Source organism: Lissotriton helveticus, chromosome 10 (assembly GCF_964261635.1).
Source record: "Lissotriton helveticus chromosome 10, aLisHel1.1, whole genome shotgun sequence".
Lineage (NCBI taxonomy): Eukaryota > Metazoa > Chordata > Amphibia > Caudata > Salamandridae > Lissotriton > Lissotriton helveticus.
Genome location: NC_136071.1, coordinates 653,665,469 through 653,687,602, shown reverse-complemented (window position 1 = coordinate 653,687,602; position 22,134 = coordinate 653,665,469). Strand labels below are relative to the sequence as shown.

At 43.5% G+C, this 22,134-nt stretch overlaps 1 protein-coding gene across 4 annotated transcripts in view; it reads left to right on the top strand.

The window, feature by feature from the left end:
• Nucleotides 1-22,134, top strand: part of LOC144784431 (multidrug resistance-associated protein 1-like) — a 1,265,484-nt gene that overhangs the window by 1,127,751 nt on the left and 115,599 nt on the right. For all 4 annotated transcript variants that reach the window (XM_078663181.1, XM_078663182.1, XM_078663179.1 and 1 more), the window contains one exon: nucleotides 1,290-1,448. In XM_078663181.1, coding sequence (XP_078519307.1) covers nucleotides 1,290-1,448 — 159 coding nt within the window. The remainder of the gene's footprint in view (nucleotides 1-1,289; nucleotides 1,449-22,134) is intronic.

Genomic DNA, 22,134 nt, shown 5'->3' with positions numbered 1-22,134 from the left:
TAGCTACTTGAATCTCAAGAAAACGTGTCTTTCAGTGCACTCACTGTACTGCATTCAACTCCTTTTAGTTTGTGAATGTAAGGTGGGGGTGTCCGAAAATGCCTCCCAGGACTACATTCCTAGAACTAAGTGAGCATATCTACCATTGAAACTAAGGCAGACATGCTGGGGAATAGTGCCTAATTTCCCTCAAGTAATAAATCAAACAAATGTCCTGTGGGACTCATTCACCAACACTTTTGCTTTGAAAGTATGAAGACTCAATGAATACCTAGTATCATAACCAATGTTATTGTAAAAGGGTACAAAGCCCGACATTTTTTAATGATGCTTATTTCACATTTTTCGTATAAGAACTATATACTCATAATATTCATTATGTTTCCAAATTATTGCACACAAAGCAGTGCTAAGACAGTGAACAAATATATAAAACAACGTAGAATAAGACTGAACAGATCTAGAGGTTGCATAGGATTTTATATCAAACAAACATATGGGTAGATCCTGTCCTTCATATATGGTGTCTCCTGGCAAATCATTACATAATTTTAAAGCTACTCAGGTAGGGGATGCCAACGTCAACAAAATGTAAATTCCTGGTGACCTAATAGTTAACTGGCTGTGAATTGCGGCTAGCAAAACATGTCAGGAAGGCATCGCTGGAAAGGGGAGAGTCTCCCCTTTCCAACTATGCCTCCCTGACACCTGGAAAGGCATCGTGAACCCCCAAAACCCCACAGTATGGCAGAGAAAGAACTCACCTTCTGTCTTCTCTTTTGCCGGTGGAAATCTGTGATATCAGCGCACCGTCACAGATGGTCGGAAGAGGGTCGCGGGGGCTGATATGGAAGCGATTCTGCGTTGCCCTCGCCTTTAGGTCTAACAAAAGAAATCCTCTGGGTTGGGCCTGGAGGATCCCTTAAAGCTGTATCCAGTGTCTGCCATTGGCTGAAGGCACACCCAATGGGTTAATAACGTTTTGTATGATATTGTGTCTCTGTCAAAACAAGGCACTCTGATCAGGCCTCTCATGCCTTTTGTGCAATCACATGTTTTAGTACAGTAGAAGTGTTTGGTTTTCTTGAGAAAGACAAGGGGCTCACTGTATTACGATTTAGGTCATCAACTTTAAACACATATATTGTGCTGTGTACCAATTATTGTCAAAAACACATGATATCAAAAATCAATTTATCAAATAGGTGATTTACTTAGAGAACTAAATAACTTCATGGTAACATAGAAATTATGTTATAGACTCATGTTTGAGTATTATATCCCCACAGATTGGAATTGTTGGGAGGACAGGAGCTGGGAAATCTTCGCTCACTCTTGGTCTATTTCGGATTCTGGAACCTGCTGCAGGACAAATCTGCATTGATGGAATTGATATTTCAAAAATAGGTCTTCATGATCTTCGACCCAAAATAACAATTATTCCCCAGGTAAGTGAATGTATCACAATGAATTTGCCAATCTAAAATGTGTTATAAAAGAACCATTTTCCCTGATGAAGCGATTGGAAAGGCAGACTGCAGGTACAATTTGTAACATGAGGATAATTGGCGGTAATGTCAGAGGCCATTGATGGCAAGTAACCAGCACACCATCAGGGGTAGGGTCAGCTCCCTTTCCTAGCCTCTACCCTCCTCCATCCCACTGACTCCCTCTTGTTGTGATTCCTTTGACATTCCATGGTTACATCATGGCTGCCAGACTGAACAAGGCTAGCAAGGAAACATGCAAGGCCAGAAACTAGTGCAACACCTTACTTTCATGATGTACATTGACACAACACAACTCCCTCATGAAATGGCACGTATCAAATGTGATCATAAACCCTCCTCTTACCGCCAACAACAGAAGCACATGAAATCTTGCAACACATTCACAAAGTCGGCAACAATTCACACATCATCAAACAAAATACGTCATGAAGTAAGATTGGAGATACACAAGAAGATATCTAATAAAAATAAAATAATAATAATAATAAACAATACAGCTCTATACCATTCAATTGTGAAAAACTACAAAGCAACACTCAAAAAGAATGTGTCTATTAGACAACACTCAGATTAGTGTGCATGTCCAATTTAAAAGTGTATCCTAGCACAACACTCACATTCACAAGGGAGCCCACATGAAATATGCCTCCGGCACCACACTAAACCCCTAATAGTGAATCCAACTAAGGGTGCTACATGCATACCAAATAAATTGTGCTGTAACTGAGTAGTTGGGAATATACTATTGTTATTTCAAAGATGTAACATTATGAAAAAGTCAATTTATAAATTCTGTAAATCCTAAACAGTAACTTTCATGGAACTTTGGATTGAAAAACTTCTGTTGCGATTACAATATGTGACCAATTTTACATTGGGCTGTTGAGAGCTTCTTTAAATTCAATAGAGTTGCTTGGGGACAACAGTTAAGTAATATTATTGAAGGGGGAGAGGGAAGGACACTCCCAGATACGTATTGATCTGGATTGACAATATCTGGGAGTGCTCACTCCCTTGGATAATACTGCTATTTTAAATCAAACCCTTACTATTTGGGGAGAATTCACAAGGTTGAATGTTAGTTTTTTTTTATGGAACTAATTAGGTGTAAGGGTATGAGAAACATACCTGATGGATTTTTGGGTTGTAAGCATCCACCACTGTTGCCATATTGAAATGCATTGTAGTGAATCCCTAGTTTTGAACCACACAAATTGAGAAAGGTTGATAACAGAGTTTTGTCACAATTTAAATAATTTATTGAGAGTGCCGTTCTAACTTTAGAAATTGTGGTAAGTTCTATGATGATTTCACTGTAAAACATGTTGATAGTCTGCAGGGATTTGATGTACCATCTTTGTGAGAAAATGTTTTTCTCCTATGATTTTCTTGTGGAAATTATGGTTAATGTTCCAGAAGCTAAAATGAGGGCACATTTTCAATAAATTGAAAAATACCTTCCTCATCTATGTCAGAAAATAGTCTGACATACTAAGTAAAACGTATGTAGCCGCCTTCATTTACTTCCTTAGTGTTCTACTGCACCTTCACCACAGAGTTCTAATGAGCATCTAGAATGCTAGCATCTTATATTCATGACGGATGTGAGGCATGACTAAACACCATCTTGCTGGAATAGAAGACATAAAATTGAAAGAATTTCCTATGGAGGAGACTGTGAATGAAAACTGGAGGAGTTTAATGTTATCATGGTCCGAAAAGCTAAAATGATTACATATTTTCAAAAGTTTTCCTCAAGAAACAATAGTACATGCTGACTGAACTATATACTCCAACCACAGCAGCAGTCTGCCACTTGATCTCTGTGTTCTACTGCATCATAGCCACAGAATTCTAATAAACAACTAAAGTGTTCACCCAGTTCACAAAATGTGTCTTCACAGGAACACATGATGCAAGAGAAGATAACTTTAGAATCACTTTCTGTGCAGAAGGATGAATATGTACATGAGAATGGTTTTAATCACCCCTACCACAAAGTCCTGAAGAAATAGATACATGACAGTATTCTTTCCCATTTGTTTGTACTACATATTTAAAGCATTTTCAGTTTATGAAAATGTGCAGCAATGGCAGTTTTTACTGTCTTTTAAAATAGTTGCCTCATTGTCCCTTCTAATTGGCAATGTTCCTTACTTAAAAATACGTTTTAATTCATTACAGTTTAAAATGTATATAGGGGAGACAAAGTGGGGTCATACCTGGCACGCTGTCTCCATACCCAGTCAACTAAAGCCCACATCTCACAGATCAAACAAGCAGATAACTCCTGGGCCACGTCCGAACGAGACAAAGGGGAGCCATTCTGTTCTTTTTACGAGGACCTCCACACTGAAACCCCCCACGCACCAGAGGAGATATACTCTTTTCTCAACACTTGCCCTTGGGAACCCATTAGCCCACAACATGCAACACTTTTGGATGACCTTATCACCTTAGATGAGCTACACCGGTGACTAAAACAACTCCAGACTGGGAAAAATCCTGGACCAGACGGCCTCCCCATTTCTTTCTACCGCAGTTTTCTTCCCCGGTTTCAGGACCACCTCCTTCACCTATTTACCACCTTCTCTAAAATGTCGGGCCTCACCCCTACGATGTCGGAGGCAGAAGGTAAAAGACTACACTCGCTGCATATCATACCGACCTATCGCCTTACTCAATATGGATGCCAAGATCTACACCCAGATACTGGTGAACCACCTTGAAGCCTACCTCCCCAGCCTGATAGATCCGGACCAGGTCGGGTTCATCCATCACTACCAGAGGGCACACAACATCCGCCAAATTGCCATATCTTTGACAAGGTCCAACACCGGAATATTCCGGCCTGCCTGATGTCCCTGGATGAAGAGAAAGCCTTTGACTGCGTTGACTGGAAATTTCGGAATGCAATCTTACACAAAATAGGCCAAAGTCCGGTCATGATCGCCAAACTCATTGCATCTTATGTCTTCCCCACAACGCGGATTCCTATCAACAGCCGACTCACCCCATGATCTCTGTGCACAGGGGCACCAGGGAGGGATGCCCGCCTTCTCACCTGCTCTTTGCCCTGGCGGTAGAACCCCTACCCACCGCAATACGCCAGTCGGTGGGTATAGCCGTCATTTACTTTGGAGGCCACAAACACAAAGTGTCCATATTTTCAGATGATCTCTTACTCTCACCAACTGCCCCTAGCTCATCCCTACTGGTGCTAGCCTCCCTCCTTCACCCTTTTGAAAAAGCCTCGGGCTTTAAAATTAAATGGCCAAATTCCAAGCGCTAAACCTAACTATCTCAACCTCAGAGGTACAAAAGCTTCAATCCCTTGTTGCCTTGCACTAGGCCAATCACTTGATCCGATACTTGAACCTTAACCTGACCCTGTCACTATCCTCATGGACTCGGGCAAACTGGCCAACCTGCAGGCAAGACGTCCGGGAAGACATGCGCTGCTGGAAAAAACTCCCAATATCCTGGCTTGGCCGCCTTAATGCGATCAAAATATCACTCTTACCAAAAATACTGTATCTGTTCCAAACCCTACCCACACTGAATTCTCGGGTAGACATCCAAGGCCCACAGCATGACCTAAACTCCTTTATATGGGGCAAAGGTCATCTGCGGTTCTCCAACAAACTGCTCATGCTACCCCGAGACAGTGGGGACCTTGCCTGCTCCAACCTCTTGGAATACTACTGGGCATCCCACCTTCGCTCTATATCGGAATAGGTTGTTCGCAAAAGTGAAAAACACTGGTTCCACATGGACCGTGCAGTCGCCGGCATGTCCCTATGGGATCTGGCCTTGCCCCCCAGGTCGGCTCGACCCCGTACCGCCCCTGTAACCCCCACAAAAACAGTACTGGACATCTGGGACAAAATAACGATTCCCAGAGGCCTTACATCCTTCCCTTCCCCCAATACTCCTGTGGTTCGCAACTCCATGTTTCCTCCAGCCCTACAATCACATTCATTTCTTTCATGGGGAAGGGCAAATGCAGCACAATTCATGATCTCTTTGAGGGGGACACCTTTAAACTTTTTGAGCAATGCAAGAAATCCGTTCATATCACAGAATCCTCCAGTCTACAGTACTACCAACTCCGACACTGGCTGTTCACCCCCATCTATACTCAGGGAGCAACCAGGCCAGACCACTTACTCCCTTTGAGGCCCTGGTCCGAGCCTTCGAGGGCCCTCGAGGGGACCAGCGGCCTAATCTCCAGCACATATAAGGTACTACAGCACTCATCCCCACTCTACCCTACACATACCAGAGGCAATGGTTAGCAGACTTGGGGACTTGGGGGAGGAGGTAACTCCAGAACGCTGGGAACAATTTTGGCGTGATATTTCCAAAATCTACAAGAGTATCCTCCAACATGAATCAGCTTATAAACTGATGAAGCATTGGTATTATACTCCTGTGTGCCTGCAGAAAATGCTATTGACTCTCTCCTCTCTTTGTTGGCGATACCAGACAGTGGTGGTGGGCTTTATTCACATCTGGTGGACCTGTCCAAACCTGACAATGTTCTGAAAGGAGGTCTTAAGCCACATCAAGGATACTGTGGGATTCCCCATACAAAGCTCCCCCACAGTGATCCTGTTGGGCATCAGGCTATCTCGGCTCACTGCCATGACTCACTCTGACTGGCTTCTCATTGTGCAGATGCTGGGGGCAGCAAGGCAAACCAATGCACCTTTGGCATATCATGGCAATGGAACTGTTGACGGGCACTGAATTCACTCACACCTGGCAGCCACTCATCCATCACTTCTCCAAAGTAGAACACTCCTGCTACACCCCCCCGCCCCCTCGGTTGTGAGCCCTCAGCTTTTTGCGGATGCTCTCTTGGCATACACTCAAGGGACTCCTCGATCAGGCGCCTCGCGGACCCGACGAGGGACCTCTCATCCCTCTAGCCACCACACGGGACTTAATCAATTCTGCTCTGGTCTCGTTCCTTCCCTCCCTCCCCCACATTGATATTTCCCCCCCCCAGTTTTATCTTGTCCCCCCCAGTTGTGATGTTTAGTCATCACTGAAGATCCTCTTTCACCTGCTGCTGAAGATACACTTATGCAACTGATTTAATGTTGAGCTCTTAACTCAAATGTGCCTTATGATGCATGGTATTTGTGCACTGTTCGTGTTACAGCTACTGTATGAAGCCTCATAACCTCGCTATGCTACTCAAATGTCTTATGCTCTTTATGGGGATGACTGTTTCCCTCTAAAACTTTAACCCCTGCGCCGCGGGGGTAATTCCCCCATGACTCGGGAGTAGTGTGGGGGGGCCGCGCAGCCGGGGTGCTCGTGACGAGCCCAGCTCGTGGAGCTGTGCTAATGACGAGCTGGGCTCGTCACGACTCTGCCCACTCATTGATTCACCCGCACAGACGGGGAATCAATTTCGCGTGGGCGGACCGCGACCTTTATGACGAGCCCAGCTCGTCATGAGCACACAAGGGGTTAATAAACAGATTGAATGATAAAATGTATACAGAGAGACAAAATGTTGCATTCTATGGACAATAAACATATTTCCTTCCAGTGCGCACACACATGGAAGGAAATGCAATTGCTAGCAAAGCATCTTATTTGGAGGGCCTAGCTATGCACCGGAGAACATATCTAACAAGCATTTGCAATGCAATAGGTCTCGCATTTACGCAAGTTTAAGCTATTTGCATTGTAAATTACAATGCCTTTTATTTATGTTTTAAAAACGAAAACAAAAATAAAAGGCATGGTTATTTGCAATGTCAATAGCTGAAACTCGCCTAAATGCGAGACCTGTTGAATTGAAAATGCTCGTTTGGATTAAGAAGGGTTGGGGAGGGGTTGAAAAGTGAAAAAGGTGGCACATCTGATCACCGTGACAGACACTTCTCACCAACACTTTTCAGATCTCAACGGGACACTGAATATAGTTATTATGTTTTTCTTGGTATGTGGACCATCGTTATGAATGATGAGGTGCTTGGAATACAAAAGTGCAGGTACTCGTTAGTCACTATCCTTAAGTACCTGTATGTGCACTCCTGCACAGAGAAGTACATGGACTTTTCCCTTAAAATTAAAAAAAATATATGTACTCGGAATTTGTGAGTAGATACTGGTTTAAAGCGCTGGCCTTAGGTCCATCTGTGTAGCGCACATCCTCAATTTCCTATGGCCTTGTAGCTGTAATTACATTTTTTGTACCATTCTGGCACTCTTCCTCCCAGTATATCGGTGTGCCTACACAATGACTTTGAGCCTTCAGCAGCGCGTATTCAGTATGTAGTTTATTGGAAGTAAATCTGTGAGGGTCGACGTAGGTGCAAGGCAGCCAGACCCCTGAAGGATGCTCAGGATGTCCACATTATTTCTATTTAATTACGTAAATTTGTCTAATCTAAATGAAAACTATTTACATAGGCAGCGGTTATCCGGAAAAAAACATGCGGGACCTAGCCTTACTGGACCTGTGTTGGACACCCCTTGAAAGCACGGAACCGGTGATTTGCATGTATTTTGACTGACCAAGTTCAAGTCATAACAGGTGACATTACATGCCCTTTGACCCTCTGTTATATCCTGTTCATCTATTTCCCTGCTGCTCAGCCAGTGTGTGTGTGATGTCATTGGAATGTTCCTGTGTGCATGGTTTGAATGTGTGGTCAGTTTGATTGAGTGGGCTGAGCAGCTGGATGCTGCTCCCGGTGGGGCCTCCTCCCTTACTCCTACCTACCTTCCTTTTACCTATTATAACCAATAAATACCAACTTAAGAATACCAACGTCTACTGGATCTATTTACATAAATAAGTACCATTATACATTGCAACAATGGCGACGAGCGAGAAAGAACTACGTGTGCAGAAATTACTTTTGAAACATGGAATTGAAGAGATAGAAAATGAAAACTTTAAAAGAAGACAAACAACGCTTTTGATGCCCCACCGGTGTCATGTCACATCTGACAGCCTACAGGAAACATCTATAAAGAGGTATGTTTCAAGCGTTGGACTTTGTGTAGCTTATTTGAATTTTATAATTACAGACTTATTTACAAGAGTGTCAAAATTTCAACTTAGGACTGCTGTCAGAGTAAAACAGTAGAAAAATTATATATCTTTCGTGCTGCGATGTTCAGAGCCCAAGTTAAAATGACTATTTAATTTTCAAGAGCAAAGATATGAACCTTTCAGCAATTTAAAATGACCATTTATATTTCAAGGGCAAACATATGAACCTTTCTGCAATGTATCTGAAGCGACTGTTTTCATTTTGTATAAAACCTTGAAGATGAAATAAACAGATAACTGCCCTATTTCAAAGTGGATTGTAGCGACGCTTTTAAGAAAAAGAAGATTATTTTTCAATTCATTGCCTGCAAGCTGCGACCTTTTTCAACTCTGAGGCTTCCGTTTTCATTAAATTTAAGAAGTTAATTGCAGCAGTGTTCAGAGATAATTGTGTACCAGCGCGCTCAATTTAACGGAGCATGTCATGTAAAACTCCGACCCTTTGAAGTAAAAATCTGACACTCACCGTCCTGTTTGGAGATGGCGGTTGAGTTGTCAGTTGGTCCGCAGCGATCCTTACCCTTTCCCTGCCTCAGGCTATTTGATGACGTCTTCAGAGTGTTCCGAGGAGTTGGCGAAGTGAAGCTCTCCTCACGTTCTGCTGCTGATGTCACTCGATGAGTCACCGCCTCTATTCAAGCTGCTGCTGATGTCAGTCGATGAGTCACCGTTTCTTTTAAACTGCAATTTCGCCGTGAGCCATCAGGCGAAGACGTGACTGACAGCGTGATGTTTGCTACGTGCTGTCGTCATTTATCAGGCGCCTCCTGACGTGAAAGACACTAAATGCGCTGATGTCGTCCTAGATCAAACACTTTCAGTTCTACAGCGTTTCTATCATAATGATTTGCCTTTCTGGATGTCTGCCATCGTGTTTCATCATCGTGTCACAGCGACTGGCACGCTATGTTATTTTTAAACCCTGCAAGTACCTGAAAAGTTTTCATTTCTATTCCAAGAGACAAGGTACAGTTTGTCTATTCAAGTCTCACAATTCACAACATCTGAAATGACAACGGTGACTACTTTTATTATTTTAGTTTCTTATTTTCCATCAGTCACTATTTATATATAAATTGATGTACATGTTGTGTTCTAAATGATTTATGAAACTGTTATGTACTGAAATGCAGGTATTGGTTTATTTATGTTCTGAGTAATTTACTTATTTTCTTACACTACTGAGAACTGTTATAACCTAAAATTTATGAATTAATTTATTTATACTTTGCTTTATAGGTTGATTTTAATGGTCAAGTTTTGATATGCTGAATTCTGACAATGTTTGAATTTATTTATGAAAATGAACCACATTTGTGCTCAATTAATTTGAGGTGTTCATTAACTGTTGAGATTTATTATACTGATTTTAGATGAACTACTTATTTAACAGTGTTCTATTTTAGATAGAGAAGTTCACGTTGTTTTCTTGAACTTTGAGGAGTTCAATACTAAGGTGTATTTTTGGATTTGTAGTTTATATATTCTGCGGAGCCACATACGTGCTCATGGTTTGAGGCGCTCCTGTATTTCCTGAAGTTTAGTTCTCCAGTTTGGAATTTTATGATACATATGTTGTTCAAATTTTATGAGGCTGCAAAGTCCTCAGCTCTGTTTATTCAAGTTTATTTTCATGAACCACGCAAGTGCTCTATTCTACTAGAGGTGTTCAATTATTGAGAGTCGTTAGGTAGCCATGTACCCTGCACTAGGTGTTATGCGTTTTGTTCTTTATACTTAATTTAAGTGATTTTGGACAACGTGGTAACTCCTACGTCCTAAATTTGTTATTCTATTGGGACGCTATTTTATTTAGTTTGATTCCCTAGACTGTTTATTTGTAATCCTGATTTTATCATCATCAGGACTTACTGTATTTAATTTCATCCTCTCCCTTTTATTTTCATTGTTTTAAAAGAGGGAGATGTGTTATATCCTGTTCATCTATTTCCCTGCTGCTCAGCCAGTGTGTGTGTGATGTCATTGGAATGTTCCTGTGTGCATGGTTTGAATGTGTGGTCAGTTTGATTGAGTGGGCTGAGCAGCTGGATGCTGCTCCCGGTGGGGCCTCCTCCCTTACTCCTACCTACCTTCCTTTTACCTATTATAACCAATAAATACCAACTTAAGAATACCAACGTCTACTGGATCTATTTACATAAATAAGTACCATTATACATTGCAACACCCTCAAATGACATTGCAGGGCTGAATCGTAGTGTTACCTTTAACCCCTCAATAACATCCTTTGTTATTTGTTCCAAACAAAAAACAAAGGATGGGTCGGCAAGGTGTTGAAACTACAGGGAGCTCTGAACCCCCCTACTCTGTCCATGATTCCACGGGACCAGACGTTGCAAGGGCAGTGCTAGAGATACCGAAGGACTAGTCAGAGCGAGGGGTGTTTGTGTGTTTTGTGTGTGCCTGTTTGTGGGCGGAAAGTGGAAAAAACAAGACATATTGGATGGCTTCTTGCTAATGAAATGTGGAAGAAGAACATTGTATTTGCTCTAGTTGAGCCATCTTTATTTTTCGTATTGATGTACATTGGGGGTGAGCCCACAGACACGTTACAACTCCCTCGCACTCCTCTTTCCTGACACTTCGTTCTACAGCAAGACAACAGCAGGTGCCAACAATTGTGGCACCAATGGTGGAGTTATAGTTTGGGCCTAAACATAACTGTGTCTCACCTGCCGAGGAAGCGCAAAACTCCCACTTCACCTATAGTGGCAAACCCCAGGCACTGGTGCGGATAACTGCTGGGTGGCGCACTGATTCTGGCCACTGCCAGGTGCATGCAGCCTGCCCCTTCACTGCTTGCTGTTGACTAGTGAGCCCTGCTGGCTTCCAGATTTACCCTTGTTCATGGATAATTATATGGCAGGAAACAAGAAATCTGTATTGACTTAGAAGTCCTTATTTCAGAGTAAATGTGGTATCAAAAAGCTCACACACTCCAACCTACCCCCACTGTCCCCGGTGAGCAGATGTGGATGGACATTTTTATCATATTGAGAAGGGTGCAATCAGAGGAGGAGCACAGACACATTACATCTCCTGAAATACCACAGACATCTCTATGTGTTTTGGATACTTGCACATGAAACAAGAGTGTGGAAAAGTGTTCAATGATGACAGAAGTGATTGTATTCCAAAAGTAGATTTGTTCCTTACAGCACCTGGCAACAGTCCCTCACTCAGCTTTAGTGGAGAAGCTCCGCTCTCTTCATCCTCTTCAGATTCTCTCTGATATCAGACAATCATACACCAACTTCAGCAGTACACATTCTTCAGCAGAATGTACACACAAAAGCACAATATCACAGCGAGCAATGGAGCTGCGCTTCTATTAGGTGGAATGTCAAGCAGCTTGTGAATTACGCCAACACAGACTCCTGTTGTCAGAACTAAGGGATCAACACGTTTAATGAAATGAAATGAAATAAAATGAATTTGTACTTGTATAGCGCACTTATACCCTGAGGTGTCTTGGCGCTGTACGCATACAGCTGTGGAACCCTTCCTGGCTTTTCCCTGTGAAATGCCCACTCCTGGGCACCCCCAAGGTGAAGCCAGGCATCCCAGCGCTGTTGGGGCCGTTGTGGAGATTAAGCAAGCTATTGCCCAGAGTTGCAGACTGGGACCCATGATTAGATTAGGCACCGAGGCGAGAATTATCAGGTCCGAGGAAATTGAGCCCAAGACTCGCCGAGGCGGGAATTGAACCCTGGTCCCAGGCCAGGCCTCTGCATCGAGCAGTGTGCTTATCTATATCATCCCCCATCCTATCATTTAACAGCTTGTATATGTCTCTGAACTTTGTTATTCCCTAGGGGGAATTAATTCCTCGGATCTTCTAAAGTTGTAAAACTATTATCAAAAAGGTATTCCCCAAAAATAAATGGATCTAAATTTGTCTTCCATCGCTTAATATACGAGTTGTGCAATATATCTGTTAAGAGAGGGTTATCAAAAAGAGGGGTATAGAAACCGAAGCGACCAATCCCGAGTTTTTTCCTAACATTAAACCTAACCTATTTCAAATAGCCAAATTCTAATTGCTGGAACAAGGAGCCACGAACTGAAGCTCCAATGGGTAATTCGAAGCATGAGGGAACCATATTTTAACTGAGCTCTTCATGAGGCGGATCAAAAAGTAGTGGTATTAGTTTTTGTAGTGCTGAGGCCCAGTAGAAAAGATCAGTGCGCCATCACCTGCATGACCCCTTCTTCTTCCAGCTCAGCGCTGCGCAAATCTTAATATCACAACAACCTCACGACCACCAATCCTTCCGAAGAGCTCTGTGTCCAAACACTAGAACTCTGGCTCCAATGCACCACCTAGACATCGGCATTACTCAGCCATGGTGGCTTCACAACCGTTCCAATTCACCCACAAGCCTTCCTTCAGATGTACTACATAGAGACACCTATGTCCTCCTTATGAGTTGTATGTTGCATTGTCACCTATTACCTTCTGTACATTCGGTACAATTTCTAATTCTTGCGTCTTTGTATTTTCCTTCCTCATTTTCATTCCCCAGGCATATGAGGCTCTAAATTATTAGGCACACATTCTATGTCCTGATGATGATCCGCTTATTCCCTTGCTGGATCAAAACGCCGTGGACACCCTGAAACACCTTATACACCAAAAACTTTTGTTTACTGAACTGTAAAGGTGTATTATGAGATTTGTTTGTCTTGACACTGCTTATCCTTATGCACAACAAACCGAAAAGCTTTGCCTGAACCCCCCCTGTTTGTGTTTGACTTTCCCCCTTGTTTTGTATTCTTTTGGCTAGGTTGGGCACAGGCTTCTGTCCCCTTTATGTATTGTTTTGTAATTTTCTCTGCAAATCACTAAAAAGTAAATATCAGACCTCTCTCCGGCTGGACATGTCCACGTAATATAGTAACGACTAAGTCTATATTTATTGCTCACGTATTGTCCTTTTCCAGGGACCACTGTTGCTTAAAAGAGTAGGATTGATATACAGCATCTTCACCCATGATATGAAATCCACGCCTAGACCTTTCTTTTCCAATATTGCCCACAGATAGGGCCAGGAGACCCTATCAAATGCTTTTTCAGAATCTAATAACAACAGCGTCATAGGGTCTCCTTGGATTTTGGCCACGTCAAATAGAGTGATTACCCAGCGGATGTGGTCTGTAGTGCCCATTCCCGGGATGAAACCATGTTGAACAGGTGAGCCAATTATTTTGATAACCTTTGATAGTCTAGAGGCTAAAATGTTTGCGAAAAGCTTAGTGTCTGAATTAATTAATGTGATGTGACGATAGAATCCTTGGTTGATTCCTTGGTTTTCCCTTTTTAAGGAACCCTACCATCCTAGCTGAAGCCCATGAATCAGGAGGAAAGTTACCCTTCTGAATGGGCAGAAATACCTCCAGTATAAAACAATAAAGGGTAGAAGCGAAAACTCTGTAAAATTCCCCTGGATAAATTCCGTCCCAACGTCCTTTCCAGATGCTAATCCCAGCACTGCTGCTAAGATTTCTTCAATTGAAATTGGTAGATCTAAGTACTCCTGATCCTCCCTGCCCAGACTATCCATAGACACTTGATCTAAATATGACTCTATCCCTTCCAGATCCGTTTCCTCCTGAGCATACAGTTTCCAGTAGAATCTTTGGAAGGCGGAGCGTATCACCCCTGCTTCAGAGATGGGGCCCAGCTCAGGATCTAAAATTAGTTTGATATCGCGGTATGTTCTCTGCTGTCTAGCGCGAAATGCTAAGTCATGCTCCACCTTTTCACTAAATTTATAGGCTTTGTTTTTCCATAACGTTTATTTTTCAGCTGTTTTTATAGTTGAGAAATTCCCTACAGCTGATTTAGCTAATATAACATGAAGTTGGGCTGCTTCGATGTCAAGGCCCCTGGTAACAGCCTCCCCCAGGCCTGCCTCCGCCTGTTCCAAACCCTGGTAGAGTCCCTGCATATGGCATTTCGATTTTTTCTGCCTATTTATTCTGTATCTCGTAGTTTCGCCATGGATCCCAGCTTTCAAATTGTCCCGCACTACTTCAGCGGGAGCAGTTCCTAGATTTTCAGCCATAAATAGCGAAAACCACTCCCTGATATATGAAATATACTCCTCATCCAGCAGCAGACCCCTTTCAAATGACCATCCCACTTTAGGTTGTAAAGTTGCATGGATATCAAATTCTAATACAAGGGGGTATGGTCAGACATCGTCTGTGGATATTTAAATATACGAGAGGCAGAAACCAACCTACTTGAGATAAAAAAAGTAGTCAAGGCGTACATGGACCTGATGAGGGGTGGAATAATAGGGATAGCCTGGGTCTTGTGGTTCTTTATCAGCCCATACATCATGTAGCACATGTAAATTAACCAGCTGAGCCAAAGCTCGTAAACCTTGGGCTTACGCCCTTGATACAGTGCAGTTGATAACAAGGCCTTCCTTTTAAGATTAATGTTAAAATCCCCACATACTACTAAAGGCATGGGCCAACCCACCAATTCAACACTGGTCCAGTCCAATAGTGCAGAATCATCAGTGACAGGTCCGTATATATAGCAGAGTTTAGCTCAATTACATCTTTATTCGATTCACAGAACCATCAAAGCAATAAGAACTCTTCAGTTACATTAAAAAGTATGTTTATAAATAAGCTAAAAAGAGTCTATATAAAATGCAAATTTCTAGCAGCAATTTCAATAATTTACAAAGTGCAGTTTTCTTTAAAGCACAAAATAAAAGACATTTTTAATTGATTATAAATTTTTGCAGCATGTGAGAAATATTTGTATAGATCTATTATAGATCTATTAACTAACAACACTAACGCTATAGAATCGTAGCTCCTGAATACACTACTGACCACAAGGATTATAAACTATAGGCATTAGAACATCTACATGATCTAAAAAGAATACAAAAAAACTATTCCTGGGCTAGTCCTGGCATCATACGTTAATACATTACCTCTGATATTAGAGTTTTAAACCTCGTTTTAATCTTATAAAATTGGCTGCTAGTAGGAATACAATCAGCCTAGAGGTATCAGTTTTGAGGATGCGTAACATTTCAATGTACTGTCTAATTCCAAGATTCCTGCCCAAAGGGCTGATCCATTTTTTCCTTGGTACTTCATAACAAGTACAAAAAAAATAAAACATGAGCTAGGTCTTCTTGCCTACCCAAAGCACACTCAGTGCAGATAGAATCATTTTCCTTGTTAGCATTTTTTCCCCACCTGGACGTGAATTTCTTAATTTGCAAGGTACCATATCTAAATTTTAGATACAATACTTTGGCTAGGAGGGGCTCAATATCATCCATAAAGGACTCAAAAAAGCTGCTTGTTTTCAAACTTAAAAAACTGTTTGGAAGTGAACCATAGCCAGGGTATACTACAATACTTTGTTCAATGTAATTCCAAAAAATGGTTTACACTCCATTTTTGAGTCAGGGGTGAGTTGTTCCGGGTATTCCCAGTATCTGCTCAAACCCAGGCGCAAAAACCACGTACGTATATGGATCAACCAAGGAAATGTGACAAATGTATCAAGAGTAATTAATTCACTTAATGCTTGTCTATATGTCTGCAATTCTTCCATTGTCCATACTCTGACCCAGTAGGCAAGAGACATCCATAAGGTCCTATGCTCAATCCGCTTAAAACCCAGGTCCAACATAAAAGGGATCACCGGGGTGTTTTGTGGGAGGGCGGTGAATCTCCTCATGATTTTATTCTCTGCTGAAGTTAATGTAGAGAGAGCCCCACCTCCAGTGGTGACTGGTGACATTTGAAAGTGGTAGGGCGTAACTGCACTGCGAGGAGCACGCCCGAACAACCTACGGGGGTTTGGGTAAAAAGAGAGTGGACAAACGGCACATTTTTAAGCAAATTTGAGGAAACAGGAAGGTTAATAAATCAATATGATTAATCATATCTGCCCCCACTCTCGCATTCCTCTCCCCGAGTGCTTTTTTGCCTTGACCCTCTCACTGTTGCTCTCCCATGTACTTCTCTCTCCCACTCGTGCTCCACATTGCTCGCTCTTACCCATGTTGTTCTCTATAGTTTGCTTCTCCTCTCTCACCCTTTTTGTCTCTTCCCTCCAGCACCGCACCGCACCGCACCTGTTGAGCTGCTTTGATTCATGTTGTTCTCTCTGCCCACCTGGCTCCCCGTCTTGCTGCTTCCCTGTCCGCTGCTTCCCTGTCCGCTGCTCAGTTTAAAGATTAATGGAAAATGAAAACGTTCATGATACTGATTCTTTTTTAACCAATCTCGGATCGCTAATAAAAAAAAAACAGCACAAAAAACTATTGGCAAATCCAGAAGGTCCCAAAGGTAATACCCACTGGCTTTGCCTGTTAAGTGTCTATATAGGCACTACATTGAAACTCTGACCACAACTGATACCAGGGACGTTATCCATTTGCACAAAACGTTTCCACACAATTGCAATTGACTACCATGATGTCAATTATGCGACTTCACAGCTAAATATTTTTTCAAGGCAGAGCATAGGTAGCAGGATCTGATTAGCAAGCGTCAGCTACTCCAAAGATCAAATTATAGCTGTCCAGAGCACAATAAATAGGAGGAGCATAGTACAAAGATGATGTCCTTATAAAACACCAAGCCGAAAATGTGCCCCACACTTCAGTTCACTGCAGCTGCCAAGTGGATCTTTGTTGCTTGTCACACCTTGAGGCAGGTCCGTCTTTTTAGTCAACATCATATTGCGTGTGGAAAATGTATTCATATACTTAGAATGTCAATACGATAACTAAACACCTCAGCTTGCAAAGTCATATTGGTTAAAAGCTTTTACTGGCTGACAGTGCCTCACAAGGAGTCACTTGTGCCATCCGTGCTGATGAACGTGTCTCTGGGAATACGCAAACAAAATCAATTTATAAAGTAGCACTGTTTATCTTTGTACACTGCACAGAACTTTCCACGCCAATTCCAACATGATAGGTAAATGTCTGACATGTAAAACGACCCTTGTCATGGAGGACAGTCAGTGCACGTCTATTCATATCAAGCCTAACACGAAACTGCAAGGCCGCATAGTTTACTTATACCACTTTTACCGCTAAGCAAATGAGAGTTTACAGAGACTGCAAGCTGCCTTTGTTATGTTTAAGTATCTACTAAGTCAAAAACATAAGACTTTTCGGTAACTTACAGCCAGGCCTGGCACTGGCAGCCAGCAGCAGCAGGAGGTGTTGAGGTCCGTTCTGGGCTCTGGCGGCGCCTGATTGGCATTGGTGCGCAGTGCGCACTCGGGATTATTCACCGCAATGAATCGCCCTGGCTGAACGTCACCACTGGTTGCAGTGCCACTGCAACCTCCAGAATGTAGCTGTTCTGCAGTCGGCGGTGCTTACAATTGAGAGAGCGCAAACTGATCTAAATGTATGAGTGCATCACACTTACCTGTAGTAAGCACAAATCATGAGGAGAAATGCCATGAGTGCTAATAGTATTTGCAATTATATTCTAAATGTATAGCTAATGTAGAGATTTAAGTAGAAGTGGAACTAATACAGAAATGTGTGACACTATATGATTTATTAGATGTGATTATTCCTGAATCCATGTCGTGTAGCTGTTAAAATGTAAGATGGTCTGTGGTTAAACGCAGAATGTGGTAGGCCTCAGGGCCAGAGCTGGAGGGAAAGGGAAGGTGTTTCTTTTTTTCACGACACAGATTGTATTAATGTTTTGGTCATTGCATTAATGGGCCAGGATTTATAAAAATGTTTACTGAATAATAGAATAAGAGTATTAACATGCTTTAATTACTGAAGAAGTTGAATGCTATAATCATTATGAGAAATATTGTAGGCCTGAAATGTTTTAACGTTGATTTACACGTACATGTCTGGGCTGAGAAATGTTGCAAGCCTTTTTGGAAGTCTATGAGAGTTGGGTTCTTGGCTGCAGATATCTGTCTGCAAAGGGAAAGGGGGGATCCAATTATAAATGAATGAATAGAGGTCTGTTCAGTAGACGGCCCAGACATGGAGGAGGGTTCCGGAATGTTTGAGGGGTATCAGCGGGCCGGAGAAGAGTCTGAGAAGCAAGGTCAACTCTAACGTATGAGGCCCAATACAAAGCATCATGGAAAAAGCCAGAAGCTACACCACGTGAGGGGCGTCTCGCAAGGGGCGTCTCAAATGTTGTTGACTGTTTTGTATTAGGGACAGCACCCCTGGGTGGAGTTAGAGCAGATACCTGAGGACCCTTTAGAGAGCGGATGGGTAGGCAGAGAGGGGTCATGACTGGAGAACTATAGGTTTTCACCAAGAGACTTAGAGTGAGTGACTTCCCTTGGGGGTCATTCACTGCTGACACCTTTGTTAGGTTGGGGCTTGGTTAAGTAGGGATACCATCTAGAGCAGGGTAGGGACAGCCTAACCTGTGTGTTTTCCTCCAACTTAAATGAAGGAGAGATATGCGTCAATGCTGATAGCTTTATTATTCTTAGAACTCGTGTTAGTGATTTCCGTTGCTCGTCTGAGGGCTTTCCGAGAGCACATGTATGTAATTGGACCTGTGTATCTCGTGAATCTCATTCTGAGATGCCTGTATTTGCAGCTTATCATTTCCTTACAATAAACTTTTGAAAGCTAGAAGTTGTTTGTGATCATTGGGAGTAGAGTCCTTTATTGGGTGAACTAACTTGGAAATGGATGTACCTTGTACCTTAAAGACAGGCAACAAAGGTTCAGTCGACCAGATCGAGGTTTAGATCAATAGTGCTAAGGTATCGATCAAAATCTCGCCCTTCCAGTTGGTAGCTATAGAGGATGGTTGCCTTCTTGAGGACGGTAACCTAGGCCAGGTTAGCTTACCCCAAGGCCCCTAGAAATCGATGATCGGAAGAACAGCCCGCCGAAGAAGATCCGGATGACGTGAGACAGAAACAGCAGCAGTATCGGTCGAGAGTGAGTATAAAGGGTTATGCGTGTTAGATTGCGGTGTTTTGTATTGTATCTATGTTGTAATGTCTGGCGGAGTTGAATGTCTGTAGAGTGACTGTGGAACAGGTTGTGAGCGCGCGCAACCGGTGGAAATCTTAAGTTCAAGGAGAGCTTAAGTGGTTCGGGTGTATCGGACACCCAGAGTAATTGTCAACTAGTGTGAAGGGGGTCATGAGGTACCATTGATCACCCGAAAGACCGAGATAGGGGGAACGTAAGAGTGAGTGCGTGAGTAACGGACGCTGGTCGGAAGTTACTGTGTGTGTAAGCAACCTATCAGAGAGACGATAGACATTTCGTCAGTTGTGTTGACAATTACAGATAGACTGTGGACGTACAGTCGAGAGAAGTGACCGCTTGGTCGGAAGTAGTCATTTTTCGGTGTATGAATGGGACGCATGCATAACCGGGAGACGAGTTGAGAAAGGAGGGGTGCTGCTGCGAAGCGGAGAAAAGTGACGTCAGACAGGGTCGCGACGTGATTGGCCGACCGGAGAAAGACCGCGCTGTGATAGGCCAGCTAGCAAAGACGTCAGACAGGGTCGCGACGTGATTGGCCGACCGGAGAAAGACCGCGCTGCGATAGGCCAAGTCAGCAAAGCCGCGACAGGATTGGTGGATTGTCATCAGGAAGTAAACAGAGTAGCGAGGCTGGATATTGTGCGCATAATTATGAAGTGTTTTAAATGGTTGAAAGCGGTGTTTAAAAAAGAGAAGCGGGGATCGTATGAAGGGGAAGAAGCCCCGCCGGAGGGTACGCCAGCTCGTTACATGGCAGTGAATGTTGGGTTGCATACGATCCTCTGGATATCAGAGTGGAGTAAGATTACTGAAGGAAATGAGGAACTGACGTTCCCGAAGTACGGGACGTTCAGATTAGAGGTGTTACATCGATTAAAATCAGTCATGACCTCAATTAGACCCTTGCCTAGACCGACCCAGTTTGAAGCCCTTGAAGCATGGATTAGGGCAGCGCATGAAAAGAATATGAACAGACGACAAGAAAGGGTGAAACGATCGGTAAGGGCAGTGCAGGATGCCAGGTGGGATGCGGATGCTAAAAGATGGAGAGTGCATAACCTGGAAGTAAATAAACTGTACCCAGTGTTAGAGGTGCCCGTAAATAAAAGCCCCCTAGAAGAAGATGATGAGAGCGAAACAGAGGACAGCCTGATAAACAGATTATTGACAGACAGGCCACCCCCGTATAATAGAGCAGGGGGAGAGGTCGAGCATACAGAAGGAGAAAAGGGGGGCAATGCAGGAGAGCATAGACCGCTTCCCAGTTCAGAGTGGGATCCTGAGCCAAAGAAAGAGCTGTCCCAGCCTAGTCAGGTGCAGCAGGTAGTCGGTAGGTTTGTGGTGCAAAGAGCGCCGGAAACGGAGAGAGCCACATCCTACACATTACCAGATGCACTACAGGTACCTGTTACCATAGGTCCTATAATATCGATATATGACCAAGAGAGAGCAAGAGGGGAAGAACGGGTACGGAAAGACAGAGAAAGAGCAGAGAAGGCAAGGAGGAACGATACGATTAATTCCCCAAGTCAGATGCCGATACCCAGAGAGTGGAGTACCCCGATGCACACAGCAGGGGACCCAGGAGGAGATCCCGGGGGCCCTAGATGGCCAGTGGATCTGAGGGGATCTGGACGAAAATCCTTTCAAGAGCTAAATGAGTACATGAAGCAGTGGGATGAGGCAGTGAAGGCTCAAAAGTGCATCATAGCTGCGGAAGCTGAGAGGGAAAGTCAGGACAGCCGAGCTCGGACTCACTGCGGGGCTGGGGAGAGCAGCCCGGAGTGGGACTGTAGAGAGAGAGAGAGTAGGGGAGTCACCCATTGGGCCCGGAGAGGAGATAGAACAGACCTGGAAAACGGGGGCCCCGGGAGTGAAGGGGTGGCGCGCCCAATACTCAGTGAAGGGGAGAAGAGAGCACAAGAGTACAGAAACAGCTTTAAGTGTCCACACTGTGTGCCCGGCACCAGAGAACAGAATGGGAGCTGTGAGAGGTCGCACCATAGTCCCTGTGATGACGGAAATGAGCGCAGCCCAGGGAATATGGGGAACCAGGAAGGAGCGTATCGGATACTGAGCGATACTAGGCAAAGGGAGAGTAGCGACCAGAGGGAAAATAACAGAGAGGCGCACAGTGAAAGGAGAGAAGAAGAAGAGAGTGGGCAGAGAAAGAGTGGGGGTAACAGGCCCGTGTTCCATCACCTTCCAAGATCGGATGGCCGAGCATGGGACCTGGAGAGATGGGAGCAAGGGAGGGCACCCATTAACTCTCCCGAGCCCAAACGCAGAGCTCGAAGTTGGGATGGTAGGGAGACCAGTGAGCCCCCTTCAAAAGACATATTGCGAGCTGAAATAAAAGCCAAGAGACTTGATGTCGCCAGCTTAAGGTCAGATCTGGATGACATGGTAGATGGTACCCTGCCTTTAGAAAGAATGGAAATGTATGAACAGGATGAAATACTGTATATGGCAAAGGACATCACTCGAAAGGCGAGAGCAGTCCATGAGAAGT